This window comes from Oryzias latipes, chromosome 24 (genome assembly GCF_002234675.1).
Source record: "Oryzias latipes chromosome 24, ASM223467v1".
NCBI lineage: Eukaryota > Metazoa > Chordata > Actinopteri > Beloniformes > Adrianichthyidae > Oryzias > Oryzias latipes.
Window position 1 is genome coordinate 13,546,505 of NC_019882.2, and position 19,716 is coordinate 13,566,220.

The 19,716-nt window shown below is 38.8% G+C and overlaps 1 protein-coding gene across 1 annotated transcript; it reads right to left on the reverse strand.

The window, feature by feature from the left end:
• Nucleotides 1-276: 276 nt before the first annotated feature.
• elp3 (elongator acetyltransferase complex subunit 3) lies at nt 277-18,363 on the reverse strand. Its single transcript, XM_004083675.3, has 15 exons — nt 18,217-18,363; nt 17,919-18,018; nt 17,112-17,250; nt 16,051-16,121; nt 15,799-15,862; nt 15,556-15,624; nt 14,691-14,845; nt 6,904-7,065; nt 6,706-6,832; nt 2,801-2,994; nt 2,378-2,468; nt 1,970-2,035; nt 1,667-1,894; nt 1,493-1,574; nt 277-1,044 (listed from the first exon to the last, which is right to left on the reverse strand). Exons 1-15 carry the CDS (start codon nt 18,236-18,238, stop codon nt 953-955), a joined length of 1,662 nt encoding a protein of 553 aa, XP_004083723.1. The 5' UTR covers nt 18,239-18,363; the 3' UTR covers nt 277-952.
• Between the last annotated feature and the right edge of the window lie 1,353 nt (nt 18,364-19,716).

Genomic DNA, 19,716 nt, shown 5'->3' on the forward strand with positions numbered 1-19,716 from the left:
TATCGCTCAAAAGATAAACCTTTAGCAATGATGGTGGCCGAACGCTGCATTTAGTCCACGTCCAGATGACCGAAATACAGCTGAAAAAGCTGGATCAGGTAAACAAACAAAGCAATCGACAGAAGTCTCCTAAGGGGAGGAAGATTTTCCAGATCTCTCCCATAATATGACCTTTACCTCTAAGCCATAACCTTTAGCGTAATTCTTAATTCCAAGATCAATTACTGGACTCCTAAAAGACTCAGAATTTAGGGCACAAAAACAAACACTCTCATCTGTTTTGGAGGAAAACTAATTTATTTGACACTTTTATTCACAGAAATATAAAAAAGCTAAACAGTCAATGAGTAAAGAAAACCAGGATGATCTGTAGGTTACATTCATTTTTGTCCTGCCTTAAAGTGATATTTTCCTAATTTCTGCTTTCCATGGAGAATGTTTAGTCGATTTTTCACCCACCCCCCGAAATACAAATGAATATTGAGATTGAAATAGTTTTTCTGTTAAATAGCAGAAAAAAAGAATCTGGGATATCAGCAGAGACGTAGCAGTTCTTTAAGGATCCGGAAAGTTCCTCCCCAGGTTAGATAAAGTACCAGCAGAGCGAGTCCAGAGAGGCACAACCAGAATGTTTTAAACTGCTTTCTACTTCTCCAAAAAAAAAGTTTTCCTCCTCAACTCAAAGCGTCACCTACCAGATGAAACTGGCTTCGTTCCCAGCAGCTTCCCTCCCTCACATCCTCCCGCGTTTGTTCTTATCTTAATAAAAGAGGGAACGCAGCAGCTTCTGCATGCTCCGTTTGAGATAAAAGCAGATGCACAAGGACCTGGACATTATCTCCTCTGATGCTAAAACAGTTTCCGCGCGGCAATCCTGTCCCCGTAACATCGTTTTGATAAATACCATAGTATGTGCGCGGAAATCCATGCGAACAGATAAAACTTTGGAGACTCAGTTGGTTCCAGGAGCGTAGAGATCTTTGACCATATATGGGCCTTCCAACTCATAGCCCATCTTCCTGTAGTAGTTCCTAGTTCCTACACCTGCAGAAAAAAAAAGGAAAACAGAAAATGAAGTGAAACAATAAAGGCTTCTGATTCTGAAACAAACATGTTGGAGAGAAACTTGTCTCAATATACATTTTCTAAAAAATCAAACTCAAAAGAAAAAAAAAGTCTAACTTCTGATTTAAATTTTTACCCCAACTTTGCAAAATTTATTATTTATCTAAACACATTTCAGTCTAAAAACTTATTGTGACAAATAAATGTAAAAAATAAGCATTGGAAAAAAGAAATAGTGAGAAATGCAATTTTGAGCTTAATTTTGTTTTTACATGTCCATCAAATAAAAAATGCCACCAGAACATGTTAAAAAAACACCATTTTCATTGGAATGGGTCTTGTAGAGTCTTTAACTAAGCTGTCTATGAATTAAAAACAGAAAAAGGTGAGGTTTTTATTAAAAAATAGGCATGTCTCCTTGTTTTACCTGAGATAACAGCCAGTTTTCCAGAACCATGTTCATCTCTGGCGATCCTCTCAGCCTCCTCCATCAGCATCATCCCAAACCCCTACACAGGACACAGTTGATCCAAAAATTCGGATTGGGATGTTCACTTTGACTAATTGGTTCCTTCATCGCCTGCAGGGAGGATTTAATCACCTGATGCTGGAACTTGCTGGGGTCGCGGCTGCTCACTGGCACCACGCTGCCATACACGTGAAGTTCTCGCACGATGGACACGCCCCCTTTCAGCTCTGGACGAAAAGACTGCGGAGAGCAGCGGCGCAAGCGAAGCAGGCCGATCAGGATGTCCTGTTCCGGATCCTCGTAGGACAGGAAGGTCTCCCAGCCGCCATTGGCCACATAATCCCTCCTCACCAACTCCACCTGATTATGCAGGTGCGACACTTAGTGCAGACGCTGAAAGCAGAACTTCTTCCTCCACCGTCGTCATTCTGTTACCTGGTAAGGTCTGACTTTGTGGTGGATTTCCTGGATTCCCACCTCTCGGGTCCTCACATCTCGACACTGCACAAAGAGGAAATTCATTTCCTTTTTATTTGAACTATAGTGACAAACGGTTCAAATGGCACAAAATCCACAGCCTTGAAAAGTGTTTTCATGGAAAAAAAAAAAAAAGGTGAGGATGTAGAAGGGAAAGTGTCTGCCTTGGAGATATGAAGTTCCATATTTGACATCAAACATCCCTCCGCTTTGAGGTGGCTTCTGCCACTCTGTATGAAAATGACTTATTCCCCCTCCACGTACTCTCAACCCAAAGAAACTTTGGGAAAAGGCGGCAGGTACAGCTTTCTGCACGTCAGCGCGGAACAAAAGCTCAACAGGTGATTTTAGTTGCAGAAATCTCACCTGGGTTCCCATGTCCTTCATCCTGGCCAGAGCCAGCTCTCTGAGGTTCCCGTGCTCCACCCCGGAGCTCACCAGCGGCATGGGGATGTCCCTGAGGGAGGCAGGCGGGGAGAGTTCACCACCAAACTGGACCCATCTGTTGATCTACTTTAAGCACGTTCCCAGTGGTCTTTTAATCAGGATTATGTTGTTTTTAGCCGAAATCAAAATAACACTTTGTCGTAACTGAGAGCTCTCTGTTTATGCGATGCAGGGAGCTTGTGGCCTGCAGTGTATTTTCTGCAACAAATATAGTCTTCTTCAAACTGCCTTTTTTATCTGTTCACAAGTATTTGAATAAAGAAATACTCAGAAAAATAACTTTAAGATTAAAAATGCCACCAGAACATGCTCAAAACACCATCTTCATCAGAGTGGCTCTACCTCTGCACTCGATACACTCGTGTCCACGGTGGCACTAATGCCAGGATTCGGGCCACCAGGTCCACCAGAGCGCTGGGCGTGTAGCTTTTGTAGCGGCCCGTCTTCCACAGCTCGTACAGGCCCGTCCCTCGGATCACCAGGGTCGGGTAGAGCTTCAGACCGTCGGGCCGGAAGGCCGGGTTCTCGAAGAACTCCTGCGACAAACACAGATGTTTGGATTCAGCGGCAGCAGCCAGCAGAGTTTGAGTGTTCACCAAACTGTAAAGTCACATGGAGAGGACGACCCGGCTGAAGGACATGAATGCTGCAGCCGATTTTGTGCCGTGAGGAGAATCAGAGACACCCCCCCCCCATTCCCCTTCTGCACAAAAACAATGATTACGACCATGAAGATCTAGAATCGAGGCACATTTTCCAAAAGTAGGAGCATTATCGGGATTTCCTAATCTCACAGCTCAGAATCGCATGGCGTGTCCTGAATGGTTCTGCAGAGAAGGCTTTAGGAACGGGAGGGGGCAGAAAATCAACAGCTACTACAGCCTGAGGCTATTTTGGAGATTTCTGCACTACAGATTGGAAGCAACAGAGGATTGTGGGCTGAGATTGAAGGAGTTTTATTTACCTGCGAGTGGAGCAGATCTGTGCATTAAAACTACAGCTGTTAGAGTAAAGCAAACAAAAGGATCCCCATCTCTATCACTGAGTTTAGGGCTGAAAAAGAGAGAAATGTTTCTGACATCGCTCTGCAGGGTTTCAATGAAATCAGACAAAAAAATGAAACAAAAACCTTCAACTGTAAGTGATTGAAGAATGAGTCTGAGTGCAGATTGTTTTGCTCAAAGAAAAACAAGAAAGGCTTTTTCTTTCATACAGCCTCCATGTGTGGAATTTTGAACAAATAATTGACAATTTTTAGGCTTTTTATAGAGAAAATTTGTTTTAGAAAACAACGTTTTGCTTGAAAATAAATCTCACAATAGTTTTTTTATACATGAATAATATACCATTTAGCCTTTGAGCTGTTTTATTTTAAATTTTATTTGAGGACTTCTGAAATGTTTAAAGCAGACGGATATCGCTAAAACAAACCTTACTGTGATTACGCTAACTAACGTCATATTTTGCGCTACATGTATCGTGCCGGCTGATATTGCCATTACGATAAATTTGGCCTTTAAGGCGTCCAGAAAAAAAAAAAAACCACAACAAACTTCTAGAATCCTCACCAGTTTTTTTTTTTATAAATAACCTGCATATTTTTTCCCCTCACAGCTTGCAGTCAGTGAGGCATGAAGATTGGATGTGGAGAAGTGGAGCAAACGGGAGTCACTCATAAATTGTATAATCTGAGAGAGAGGGATAAGAAAAGACGAGGAGAATGAGACTGAAATATGACAATGCAGGAGAAAAGTAAGGAGATTTAAGACCGGAGCAAAATGAAAGGAGAAAAAAAAATGGTACACAAGAAAAATGTAAGGTTCAAGTCAGATGCAGACATTTAAATATAGAGAAGATAAGAGCTCTGAGGATTAAAGTTGCATTTTTGAGTATTTTCTATTCAAATCGTTGTGAATCAGGAGCAGACGAAAAGAAAAATTACTTGGAAAAGTCACTGGGCGTGTTAAAAGCTTCCTGCTCCAAGCTGTCAGCAATGAGGAAGGGAAAGGGGGCGGGGTTGCTTCATGCCCACAATGAACTACTGCTGCTCTGCAGAAACTATGTTCCAGAAAGCTTTAGCTAAAAATGGCAGACCCCTATTTTTCAGACTATAAGTCGCTCCGGAGTCCAAGTCGCAGTAGCCAAAAATTCCAAAGTAGCAAAAACAAAAACCATTTGCAAGTTTCACTGAAGTATAAATCGCACTTTTGGGAGAAGTGGATCAAATCACAGTACAGGAACATGAAAAGACATTTCATCTTGAAAGATAACAGTTATTATGATAAATCATAATAAAGAAATAGCAATCATACACTGAATATATGCACACTTCACTACCGTAAAGCTGTGTGCACAACCAACACTCTAAACGTGCGCTCAAGGAGGTGCTCTTAGCCCCTGGTGTTCACAGTGGACTGGCGATAATCGATATTAACCTCATGTCTGCCACCTACAGCTGGAAAAGGCTTGCTGTGAAATGTCAAAATACAGCAAATCTTGTACATCTTGCTACAAGTTTTTCTTTTTTCTTTTACAGCTCTATCCCGATGTGTGAAACACTTGATGTCATAATTCCTGCCAGGCACAAACCGCAATTATTCATTTCTCCTCCTTGATCTATTTAAAAACCGGTTGGCACATCCATGAATTAAAAGGGACGCCATCCATACGGCACTATCAAGTCAGAGTCCCTGACTGGTCAAAGTTTGGCCTGGTTTAACTTGCAATGCGCGTTCCATGACCGAAAACGCTCTTAAAGATGTGTGTAGCTACATGTGAACGTCAGAGCTTTGAACGCGGAATCCCGAAACGCACATTCATGCCCTTTAACTTAGGTTTTTCATTGTTGCTTGAACGCACGTAGTCGAGGGCTATGAACAATTATCCTGATAACCATAATATATAAAACACGCTAACAAGTCAACTAAACTCTTTATATCCCTTTAAATCCCTAAATCCATTGAATTCTTCTTTCTTTGTGCCTAACATAAGACCGAGGGACACTTCTCCAGCTCATCTGATCACTGAAAGCTGCAGGACTATCGTCGGTTTTATGTTTCTATCTTAAACAATGAAGGTCTCAAAGAAACTGAATTTCAAATCCTAAAAAAAAAATTTGTTTGTGTTTTATCGCTCCACAAAGAACAGCTTCAAACCGAGCCTTCATTTACATCCTGCAGTCAGCTTAGTTGGGAAAAACACTGTTGGACATCCTAGCTGTTTCTAATCAGGCTTAAGAGAAATAAGTGAATCAGTGAACCTGCTGGTAAAACAACACCTGACACAATTCTCCACATCCCAGCTAAAGCTTTGAGCGACTGTCACAGCTTTTGTTTTCTGCTATTTTAGGATGCAGCACGTAGGACTCACTTGTTGCTACACCACTGTGAGGTGAAAACTAATGACGCACTCCGACGCCAAGTAAGGGAATAAGGTCTGATTACTAATCCCGCCAACAATAAGCCCTAATGAACAACTCCGCACGCAGCTTCCACAACTATTTTTAGGCTTATTTAAAAATGAACAACAAATCATTTTTGAGGGAAAATGTCATTATATTGGATTGGCGGCATGGCTCCCCGCGGCGAGCAGGGATGCCAGACAAATCTATATTTGGATACGGAGTCTGACAGAAACCCAGGAAACCTCTGAACTAAGATCAAAATGAAAGTCGGCGAGGAAAAAGTCGGGGAACACGGGGAATCAGTGCAGTTCCCTAGAAGGCTTCATGTATTTGGACATGCACGACAAAATCGTGAATCAAAAATAAAAGAATCAGCCAGGATTTTATAACTGGCAACACTCAAGGCAACCACTTCTACTAGAAATGAAAGGAATAGAAATAGAAGAACTGGTTTAGATCCTGTTGGTTAGTTTGTTCTTGGTTTCCAGGCTTGGAATAACCGACTTTGTGGCAAAAAGTTCCTAAAAGCGGCTTCTTCTTTTCCATAAAGGGTGCAGAAGAACAAAGTGTTGCTCCTCTGAAAGGTGTCTAGTGATCAGCTTGATTTGGAACTTGAAGGACTTAAATTATCCGCCACATTGTACTCTAATTTCACTGAAAAATTGCTGCATTTCTTATTAAGAATCAGTGTTTCACAGAAAAATATGAACATCTGCCAAGACGAAAAGGATCTTTCTACTCGTGCAGAAGCTCCAAACCACGTTAGTTTGTAACTGTCTGGCACTTTTAGTTAAAATGTTGCATAATATTGAGTAATAAAACAGCGAAGAAGTGAGATTCTTACGATAAACTGCTCCACGTCCCTCTCCATGCCCACGTTTGGCAGGTCCGGCATCATGTGGGCGACCACTTTGAAGCCGGCGTCCTTTGCGAGGTGGAAAGACTCGCACACGGCTCTCACCGTGTGGCCTCTGTGAAAACCGGATGGATGTTAAAGCCTGCAGCCTGAAAGCCCTCATCCATCCATCCATCCATCTTCTACCTGTTGGTGTCACGAGCCACGTCTTCATAAACACTCTGAACTCCGATTTCCAGCCGGGTGCAGCCGTAGTTCAGCATGTCACTGAGGTGGCGCTTCAGGCAATAGTCCGGCCGCGTCTCTATGGTGATTCCCACACATTTAGTGTTGCTGCGCTCCGAGTACCTGCAGGAAAAAAAACTCCATCCTTCAGTTAATGTTATCTCTGCCTATGAACCCGCTTTTCTCAAAATATCTCTGGCCTTGACTTCTAATGGCCTTCTAATATTACCATTTCCTCCTAATGAGATTAAGTGCTAGAATTTTAGATTTGAATTAAAAAACTTTTTTTTTTTACTTCATTTAGCAACATCATTTTACACGCTGTAAGTTGAAACGGCTCATTATGCAGCCAATTACCTCCAACCTCACATTAACGACACATTAATGCACAAAACCTGAGCGCCCCTTCCCACGCCGCAAGACTCAGAAACGTGCATCAAAGACGGAAACTAGAGTTTCCTTTACGTCAAGCTGGACACTTCTGTCCTTCATTTACAACATGACCCTGAAAGAGGACGGCAAACAGAAGAAGTTAGGACAATGTCTTGGCAATTTTTAAATTATTTATCCTTATTATTGTCACAAATTCATATTGTATAATTAACACATATTTACAATGTGTTTCTATTTTAAGCAGATGTTCAAAAGGCTAAGTAAATGTGAACCTATTGAGACACGGCTCACAAATGCCCGACACATTTAAGTGCTGATGAAAAGTTGGACTTTCGAGCTTTGCCTTTTAAACGATTATTTTGCTTTTTGTAAATAAAACAGGAAAAGACGTGATTCCGTCTTCAAGCAGAGATCAATTCTATTCTTAAACCTAAACAATCGTGCACAACTCCATAGACTGCTAAGGTTTTTTGATAAGCTCCAATAAACTTTGGTTTATGGTTGGGCCAGGAAAAAAAAAGACTAAATTGATCTGAACAAAATCTCGAAAGTAAAGAGTGTGGCTGAAAAAAAATGTCTGTGGTTTTATTGTAGGCTGCGTTACCACCTTTCAACAGCAGATGTCAGTACTACTCATTACTATTTAACATCCTATGAAAATCGTGTTTTTAAAATGCTTTTGTGACGTTTTTCTGACGATGGAAAACATGAATAAAGAAAATTAGACTTAAATATTTCTTTATTAAAGTTGTTAAGGATCAGGAGCAGATGAGAAAAAAAAAATATAAAAAAAGATTACATTTGTTACGGGGAAAAACGCTGGGTGGGCCACAAGCTCCCTGCTCGCTTGACAACAAGGAGGGGAAGGGGGGCGGGGTTGTTCCATGCCAACATCCCCACCCACAACCCAGAGGAGAATTTTTAATTAAAGCCTGCTGCTCTGCAGAAGCTATGTCCAAGAAAACAATTATTTTTATTTTTGCCTGAAAACTGCAAAATCCGAATTTAAAGACCACTGGGAACACGTTAAAAATAGATAGAAAGATGATTGAACTGGAACTTTAAAATATAATTCATTTTTAAAAAAGAATTCTGAATATAACTTTTTGAAAGTTTTAGCAAAACATTTGTTGGGATAAATAACACAAAATGTGTGTAAGTGCTTCCAGTAATCAATTCATCCAAACAGTTGCTCTGGGAAAATTATGATATTTAAAGGGGAAAAAAACCTAAAGTACCTCATCATGACAGTATGTGACGCCGGCTCATGCATGCTTTGCTCAATAATAGAAGCTGCTTCAAGGAACTCTTATAAAATGGGAAAATTGTGAGCAATGCCTTCTCCAAACGTAATGGGAGCTTCACAGACGCAGTCAAAGCCTCACCTCCTCTGAATCTGATTCACGTACAACTTCTAAAGTCATTAGAGCAGCTGCTCGATGCCACAAAAACAACATAAGTGGCCTAACAGACACGTCGTCTCAGTACATGAGGCAGCTGTTATTTTCTCCACTCCAGCTGCTCAAATGACCATCATCTAGCTGTATTCCCTCAGATTTTGTATCTGTTAGCAATAAATGTCCATCTTTTACAGTCGGCTGGCTGATTTACTCTAATTACAAGAGTGTATGCTCCAGAGGGGATGATCAGATTGTGTGAGATGAATCAATAAAAAGTCTATTAGCTTTTTCAGACTCTTATCGCAAAGTATCTTGATGCCACCGAGAGCGGGGTGTGCGCACGGAGAGGCACAGACGTGAGCGTCACGCACACATTCGGTTTTTACGCCCAAACACCTGAAATATCACCTAATTAAACCTTGCACCGTGTTATTTCCACAACGAGCAGCAGCCTCGACAACTACTGTAATCATCTCAACCAAGCCTGATGACAGAGGAGCACATGAAGCAACACTCACTGCCATGAGTGTTCTCACAGAGCCAGAAGAAAAAAACACCGCAGACGTGAAGACAATCCTGTTGATCCGTCTGATCGGAGTTGTTCTGCATCAGTGATTAAAGATCAGAGATCGCCATCAAACGCTAAACCGACATCCAGTTAGAAAAAAAACAGCGATATGAAAGAAGGCCTGAGTCTATTTAAAAACCAGACCCAAAAGAGCAAAAACAAACCTTGTTTTCCCTAAAAGAAGCTAATTTTAAGCCAAATATCTATCTATCTATAATGTTTAATAATATATTTACAGTAGTTCTAATAACTTGAGATAGGAGGTTTTTCAGGTGAGCATGTAAACAGGATAATCTAATATTATTTATCAAATTAAACAGTTGTCTGATAATGAGAAATCAGATCAAAGCTAGATTTCTTTCCGGAAATTTGATATTTTTTTGGCAAGTCCACCTGATTAATCTTATACTTTGACATCTGTGCATGTAAACGGAACACAGGAAGCGGAAATCACGTAATTAAGACATAACATCCAAGGTGGCAGGACATGTCTAATTTGTAAATAAAGAAGCCACTGCATTAGCAAAGATAATACCAAAACTGTCTGTGCACCCAGGTTTGTCAAGAACAAACCAGCAGAGCCTTCAAAGGTAACAACAAGTTTGATATTTTTTTTCTATTACTCCTAAACAAATCAGGTAATGGACTAAAACACAAAGATGAAGACCACGTCGCCAAAGTCCAAATAAACCCAAATTAGCAGATAGTTTCTAGTTTTAGGGTATCTGTCAGCATGTATGAAATAGTATTTTAAAAAGCTGCTTGTTTCTAATATGGCATCTTTTCCCCCAAAAGACACTTTAAAACAAAAGAAGGGAGGATGCGCTTCCTTTTTTCCTGCAATAGAAACAGCTTTTGTTTGCTTCTGCTACTTTATGGAGGATAGATTGTGAACAAAACAAAGTCTCAAGCGGGATTAAATGATTGTTTCAATCAATGTAGTCTTTTGCCTGGACACAAGTCTGCTGAAAAGAAAAAGTATAATGTGCTAAAAGGGACAAAAATGCTGGTTTTAGTACAGATGTATTATTTTACATGAAATTAACCTCACATGTAAATAAACTCATGGCCACTTTATTAACTAAATCTGTCCAAATGTTCGTTAATGCAAATTTCTAATCAGCCAATCACATGGCAGCAGCTCAGTGCATTTATGCATGTAGACACGGACAAAACGATCTGCTGGAGTTCTAACCGAGCATCAGATTGAGGAAGAAAGGTGATTGAAGTGAATAAACGTGGCATGGTATTTGGTACCAGACGGGCTGGTCAGAAACTGCTGGTCTACTGGGATTTCCACCCTCAACCATCTCTAAGGTTTAAAAAGAATAATATCCAACTGATGGAAAGGCAACAGGAACTTAATAACCACTGGTTACAACCGAGGTCTGCAGAAGAGCATCTCTGAATGAACAACAATTCCAACCTGGAGGCAGATGGACTACAGCAGCAGAAGACCACACCAGGGTCACTTCTGTCACCTAAGTACAGGAAACTGAGGCTTTAATTCACACAGACTCACCAAACCTGGACAATAGAAGATTGGAAAAGCGCAGCCTGGTCTGATGAGTCTCCATTTCTGGCATTGCTAAATCAGCCATAAGACAGCATGTGGCAGCAAGGGCAGGACATCCCCAACAGACGAGCTGGAATTTATCCACAAGAAATTCAAATGGATGTTGAGATTTGCCAGATTAAATGTGATATGTTTTATGAAGCATCCATGAGCAATTCCTCTGCTTTAGGACTTTTCCCCCTCATCCACATAAATAGCAGCTGTTTTTCTTTTTCTTCATAGTTTTTTACTGAACAATTCAGGTAAGCAACACTGATATTAGCTCCTCTCACCCGCCAGCAATTCAGCAACAATCCTCCAAGAAGAGCCCAAAAATAAGGCCATAACGGCGCTCATTAGACAGCTGCCTGCCACCCATCTGCCTTTAGCAAAGAAAACACAGTCAACGCCATCATTGAACTCTCCATTCCTGTGAATCAGCCAGTCTGGGATTAAATCACCTGAATGAAGTTGTTGTTCATAAATTGCTCATTTCTAGAAATCGTTTTAAATCAAGAGAAGGTGGAAAAAAAAAAAAAAAGTCTCATCTAGACCGAGCAGACGTGCGCCTGGCTTCACTCAAAGCAGGTCGAACTGGGAGAAAAGAGAAATCGATTGTAGCGCTGAAGAGGACCTACGGAGAGAGGCCTCGCTCATCTTCCCCGATCCATTTTCAGTGGTTTTATTCAACAGTTACGTCTACGGAGTTCCTTTAGTTTCTGCCAATCTTAACAGGTAAACGTAAAGAGGATCACAGCTGCAATCGATCATAACAAAACACCAGAATAATACAAAATGTTAGGTAACAGCAATCAGAACACAAACAGAACTGTTTTAGGTTTATTAAGAACAATAATGAACTGCTGAAAGGATTAAAGCCATGATATAAATAAATAACTCCTCTAAATTGTTAAATTTGAAATGATCTTTTACTTCCTGTATTTTACAACGATAGATTGATTAAAAAAATGATTCACCGACTCAGTAAATTGCATGATGCATGGAGAAACACTGGTTTAAAAGCAAATCTAACACTTTTCTGGAAATGAAAAACATCTTGAAGACTTTATTCCGACACTCTGGCTTAACCTTTTCATTTATATTAGGTTAATTTCCATCAAGTCACATGTTTTGTATCTTTGTTTTAAGATCCTTACAGTTTAGAACAGAATAGAAACAAATCTGTGGGTGCAAAAATATAGAACAAAAAAAATAAGATACATTGGTTCCATCTGGTGGACAAAACCTTCATTTAATCCTTTATATTATTTTGTATTTCTAACAATTATAAGGATATTTAAAAAAATTAAGCATTTATTGATCTGTGTATTAAAAAACATGATTCTGTCTGGTCTACCTTTAAATATGAAATGTAAATATTAATAATAAGAATATAAGGATTTTTTTCAGTAATATATACATTTGCATATATTTATATATTTTAGTATTGAAACTTATTATCAGAGACAGAATAGAAATTTAATTGACAAATAAAGGCATTTGAAATATAAAACACAACATTTGTAAGTTCAACCAAAAAGGAATATTGAACTACAAGCAAATGAATTCACCTATAGGCGACAATAACCCAGTGTTACCATCCAAATACTACAAGTTCTCCTAATAATATGAATGAAGCAGAAGCTGAGGTGGCGGTCTAACATGCAAACGTCTGCATGTCTGCCTGCAGAAAAGTGAAGACAAAGGCACTGAGGCACCAGACGGGGGCGGAAAAAGCAGCACAAAAAAGATCACAGGGAAGTATCTTTAAAGCTGAGCCCAATTAGATGTGTGTTTAAATTCAGGAGACAGTGTGCATGAGACAAAAACAAACAAAAAAAGAAGAATCTCAAATCAAACCATCTAAAGTTTGACTGTGTCATGGTTTGCCTTGTCCCTCTGTCTCCCTCTTGTGGTTATTTCTACTAGTGCATTCCTCTGGTCTCTTCCTGCTGGTTTTTGTTGAGTCTCCACAGGTGTGCTGGATCACACATATAATTAATTCAATGTCAATTCAGGGCCCAATGTATTGCGTATCACAACCATAAAACCACAAATCAAAATCCAGAATCCGTGAATCAAAATCTATAAATTAAGAACCAAAACCCATAATATGTAACCAAATGATAGAACCCAAAGTGCAATCATATTTGTCATGTGCCGATAAGATAAGATAAGATAAGATATTCCTTTATTCGTCCCACGATGGGGAAATTTCCTTTTTGGGGCAGCAGTACAGGGCAGAGAGAGAGCAATATATAAAAGAAACAAACTATGGAGTCAATATACTCACATATATAAACAATATACACATACATTTCCCAAAAAAAATTTGCACAGGATGACCATATATCGGGTATTGCACAGGATAAAAGAAATATGACAGAGCCGATGATGTTGTTTAACGTGGTTCACTGGGAGCAGTTAACGTTGTACAGTCTAACGGCAGCAGGTAGAAACGACCTGCAGTGTCGCTCCTTCAGACACTTAGGATGTCTCAGTCTGACGCTGAAGGAGCTGCACAGAGAGGACACAGACTCATACATGGGGTGGGCGTCGTTCTCCATCATGGATGATAGCTTAGCTACCATCCTCCTCTCTCCCACCTCCTGCATTGAGTCCAAAGGCAGCCCCAGAACGGAGCTGGCCTTCTTCACAAGCTTCTCCAGCCGCTTCCTTTCTGCAGCCGAGATGCTGCTACACCAGCAGACCAATCCATAAAAGATGGCTGATGCCACTACAGAGTCATAAAAAGTCTTTTGGAGTGATCCCTGCACTCCAAAAGACCTCACTCTCTTCAGCAGATAAAGTCTGCTCTGTCCTTTTTTGTACAGTGCTTCTGTATTGTGTGACCAGTCCAGTTTATTGTTGAGGTGAACACCCAAGTACTTGTATGAATCCACTCTCTCTATGTCCCTTCCTTGGATGTACACCGGTGCTATTGTAGAGTGAGTGTGCCTGCGAAAGTCTACCACCAGCTCCTTGGTTTTCCCTGCATTAATCTGGAGGTAGTTCCGCTGGCACCAGTCCACAAAGTTCTGAATCAGTTCTCTATACTCTCTGTCATCGTCATCCATGATTAGTCCGACAACGGCAGAGTCATCCGAGAACTTCTGCAGGTGACAAGATGCTGAGCTGGACATGAAGTCTGCGGTGTAGACAGTGAACAGGAACGGAGCCAGAACTGTTCCCTGCGGTGCTCCAATATTTTTTCTGAAATCGTCTTTTGGAGTTGCGCTTCTATTTTTTGCGGTTGCGATTCTAAAACCTGTCATATCAACGACACGCCAATAAAAGGGAGGGGAGGCAAGACATCTCCGACATTGGTTGCAAATTCTGGGTTTTGGTTCTCAATTTATGCATTTTGATTCACGGTTTTATGGTTTTGATGTGCAATACATTAGGCGCTGAATTGACACCATATACACACCTGTAACCCATCTGCACTTACCCTGACTGACTGGTTTTACCAGCCTTTACCCTCCTTTGCTTCCGAGAGCTTCCAGAACAATCCAAACGGACCACTGAATGATTTAAATGGTTTTTGTTCTAACAAACACTGAAGAACAATCATAATGCAGCTTAATTGAGAAATAAACAGAATTTAGAATCTAAAAATGTCCACATAAGGTGCTTTCCATCACTTTAAAAGTCTTCTCCGCACACCACAAAGACAACACCAATGCAGGTGTGCTGTTCTTCAGGAGCCATTAAGTCTCGCCATCACATGAAGAACCCAGACAGCTGCTTGGTCCAGTCACTGCAGCTTCCATCATCAGCTCAACTTCATAATAACAGTGGCGTAAATGAACATGTGGATTTCGTTGGGTACCTGACAGCCTCTGCCACGCTGTTGGAGGTGTGTCCTGACAGCGCGTCGTGCAGGTTCCTGATGAAGTAATCTCTGTAGTCCTCGGGCAGCGCCATGAACGTCCCGCCCATCACGATGAACTCCACCTTATCGACACTGTGACCCAACTGCTTCAGCTGCATTGGATGCAACAGAGGATTACTTTAGAGCGTTTACTGGGTTTTCTTATTTTTATTTCATTTTTTAAAACTGCATATTTATAGGTTAAAAATGTTTTATTAATGAACCAAATATTTTGACATTTATATTTTTGAACCTTGTGATAAAAAGATTGCATATTTTTTATAATCATACAAAAATGCTTTTTTTAATCTACATTTTGAATTACAAGTCAAATACAGTCAAACTGCTATAATATTCAATGTTCTGTTTTTGAAAAATCAGATCAACTGTTTTTAACTCATTACATCATATTTCATAAAGCAAAAAAAAACAATAAATAAATGAGATGAAAACTTTTTTAAACGTACATTAACTGTTTCTTTTACACAAACTGCTCAGCTGCCTTAGATTAATGTGACAATAAATGTAAAAGATGGAATAATTATATCTGGGCTGTGCGGGGTGATAAAAGCCGTGACATTATTACAGAGTTCCAAATATACCACCAATGCTAATGACGATGTTTGTGCGTCAAAGCAATTAACTGCAGAAGCGGATTTGTGGGGAATTTTAGTCTAATGAGAGGTTAATCGTGTGACAGTTTAAGAGGAATTATGGGAAATGTAAAGCTACAACACAGAAGGATTGAGCAACAAAACTGCACTGAAAATCTAAGCAACAACACAGACATGATGTTGTGTGGAGGGTCTAAAGCCACGCTGACCTGCTCCACTCGATGTCTGGTCTGAAGGTAGGGGTCGTAACGAGCTCGAATCGCTCTCATGGACGTCGGCTGACAGCGGTGGAACAATGAAGGAAGAATGTCAATAATCATTGAATATTTCTGAGCAAGTCTACATTTTCTTGGGTTTATTCACAAAAAAAACCCAACAAAATTATTATTAAATCATTATGCATTAAAAAACAAAATATTGTTGTGTATATGAATGAAATGAAGAAGAATCACTTCATAGCCGGTGTAAGACTGTGTGGAATATTCAAAATCCGAGTCAGGTCCACCTGGACAGTAGCTGCAAAATAAAGGAGAAACGCAATTTTGGCATAAAGCATGTTGCCAAATATGGAATCTCAATAAATAATGAATTATTACTAGTAAATGTGTGCGTGCCTCAAGGAAAACACAAAAGAGATTCTGATTTTAAAGGTTTACAGCTGAAATCTTTTCTAAATGAATCTTTTTTTAAAGCAAAGCACTCACACACAGATGTTTCCTGTAAAGCTGATGTGAGGACATCGATGTGGTTTGCACATCACAGCAACAACAGCAATCTGCAACAAAGCTATTAAAAATTATCTCTGAAACATTAAAGTGGTGCTCAGACTTTAACGTTAAAACTTTCATCTTAAAAATCCACTCCAACGAAAATAGTATTTTTGGTATTTTTAACATGTTCTTGTAGTTGACTTCTTCGGTTCTTCTATTATCAGACACGGTTGTGTTTTTCACATACCTTACATGTGTTGAAGGATGTCTTCGTCATGCACGACAACTCTGACGAAGACGGAAGACGTCCATTGAAAAACGTTAGATTTGTGAAAAACACAACTATGTCTGACAATAGAAGAACCTAAGAAGTCAGTTAACAATACAGACACTATGAACTTTATTGAACTAATATGTTCTTGTAGTATTTTTTCCATGGTGGAGGTTAAATACAGAGGAAAATTAAGTTTAAAATTACATTTCTGTATATTTCTTTATTCAAATCATTGAGAATCAAGGAGATGAATACCAAAGTTGTTTAAGAAAAGAGCTTATTTGTGAAGTAGAAAATACGCTCCATTCTGATGCCTCCACTTGCAGACAAATGCATCCATGCACGTCTTTGTTTTCCTTGTATGAACTGAAATTGGTTCAAAACTGTACGGCTGGATCGCTCAAATGTTGCCCCCCATTTTTTTCGGTTTTTGCGGTTTCCCCGCACCTGGGGTCCCGCCCACAATTCAGTGGTGATTTTCTGATGAACTTCTGACGCTCTGCAGAAACAATGTCCTAAAAAATGACAGGTGTTTTTTTTCTTTCTTTTGGGCTAAAAACGGCATAATCACAACTAAAAGAGAACTGGGAACGGTTTGAGAATAGATCAAAAGATGATCAGAGTGGGACTTTAAAATATAATTAGTTTGAACATTATGTACACACATTTGCTGTACCAAGAAAACCAAGTGTGCGTAATACATCACCATAAACGTCTAAGCATTAGAATATGTGATGTTTAGCACAATTTGATGAATAATAACAAAACACTAAATTCTTACCCCACTGGCCGTGCGGATTGGTTTGGCTTTGAGTTTGGGGACCAGAACACGGCGGTACTGCGGGGGAACGGCTGCAATGATGTCCACCAATCTGGGCTGGGCTTCAAGCCCATATTTAGCTGAAGTCTTAGTCTTCACCCTGTTTAAAACAAATAAGATGAACATAAAATGATCAAAGAACATATAATTAGATCAGAAACATTTCTAAAACCATCCACAATGTAGGAAAATAGGCAACAGGTTGTTCAAATATAATGGAAACTATCAAAATGTGTTGACTTTTTAATTCTGGCATTATTTTCAATAAAAGAAAACACACCTACTAAACAATTAGTTAAAAAAATGGAACCTTACATTTGATAACTTGCTGCCTTCGATTACACATTAATTTTTGGAATAAAAAAAACCCAACTGTTGAGCATTCTCTAAAATAAATTACACAGAAGCAATTTATCAAAGAATTGACCCATTCAATTTTAATCAATACTTTATTTTGTGTTTAATAATTAATTTTGTGTGCATTTATTATAGCAGTTCTTTTAAGGAATATATTAAGTTTTGCATCATATGCTATATTTAGGAAGGAGCAATTAGCTTTTATCCATATAACGTTTTTTTCCATCAAAAAAGGATTCAGTTTTTATCAGCAGTTACTGAAATGTGACTGTTGGACATTTAAAAAATATAAGCATAGCAAGAAAGGTTCATAAAGACACACTTTAGGCCTGAGAAAATATAATTTAATAAACTATAAAGACTTTTTGGAGGAGCTATTTGTAGAGCTATAGTTTTTTATCGAGATCTCACTTGTTGAGGTTAATGTCTTTTCCCTCTTCGTGAGCTTCAACCAACTGCTTGATCACGTCTGCAATGGTCATCATCATCAGCTCGGCCCGGCTCTGATCACCTGACAAACAGAAAAAAAAGCTAGTAAATTTGAGCACAACTGCGCCAAATTAACGTTTTTGGAAGAACAAAACAACCACATTAACTTAAGCTAACAAAAATAATGTAATCCTTTCACGTCAAATTAGCGGTTAGCATTTCGGCATGCTACTACTAGGAAAGCCTTATTAAAAAAATTTTGAGATAAACTTGTTCTCACTTTTTCTCTTTGGTTTACCCATGTCTTCTTTTAGGGACACAGTCCTGGTTTAAATACGTTGCTTCGTGAATAAAACCGTCTACATTTAACTTATTCCATCAAGAGCAGCTGGAAAATTGTAAACAACTCCACGTTGCGACGAAGTACGGCTCCCCACCGTAAACTGCTGATAACGTCGTAAACTGACGCAAACCCCCATTTCCTGAAAACAATTGGAATTTAGTTTAATACTCAAATTTCTCCAAAGATACTATGAAACAAACCATCCAAAAATATTAGAAAATTAATAAATAGCTGTTTTTCATCACCTTCCCAACTTCATACACAGCCGTATGGCGTTAGTTTGGACCAAACACTTACCAGTCTTGATTTTTGTTGACATCTGTGTTGCTGTTTCCTATTTCTATAATGGTTGAAATACTTTTTAGACATTTTTAACAGTAACCCGAGCCCATTTACCAGAAAATGCAATTAAGTTCAGTGAAACCCCTAAAACCACAGTCACCATTCTATTTTGGTAAAACTTTAAAATAACAATTAATACTTGCAGCAATTACAGTTCCTTATTTTAGAAACAAAACAATGTAAAAGGTTGCAAAGCATAAGTTGAAATTTGCTACAAAAATATTATTTTGTTTTAATTATTAGATTAAAAGTCAGACATTTGGCTGGTTCATAGAAGAACATTACTTTATAAAAAATCTCTCCCCCCACAAACCTGTAAAAATATAAATCTTAATTTCTTTTTAAAAATATAAACTGAAACAAACCTTGAGACATTTTCAAACCAAACAATACTTCTCTCTAAATGCACACCTTTCATTAGATTCTCATTTTGTAATTGTATAGACTTGTAAAGGGTAATATAATTTGCAACATAAGATCTTTGAAGGATTTAGGCAAAAAAAGAAGTGTTATTTGAAGAATGCAAATAACTATTTTTGTAAAACATATGAGGATTTTGTTTCTTTCATACAATATCAACATGTTTACACTCTTCCAGCCCCAATTAAGATAATATCATATTTTTAGTAACAGTAATAATTTAATAATAATAAATAATAGTTATAAAATAGACATTATTTTGAAAAAAGGAGTATTAATACAATTAATCTGTTATTCTTGATTTGTGCTGTAGTAACTATTTCTGAACGCTAGTGGCCACTGTTTATTGAATTTATTTTTCTATTGAACTTCAAAGATTTTTTAGACTTGTTTGAAAAGTAGATTAATCAGTTTACTTAGAAAGACAATTACCATTTTAGCTGCTGCCAAGCGTTTTTATTGCTCAAAGGATCTTCAGTTACTTAAAAACAAAACATTTAAACATCTATCTGGAGTCTACAGAACAAACCGGCAATGAAAGCACAGAGGCCTCAGAGAAAAGGAGTTACATCCCTTTATTGCAAAACATTAAATCCTGCATAAAATATGCTTTTGGGGGACCTGATATGAAATTAGAATCCTAAACATATTAATTAATATCTAATTTAAAGGTCA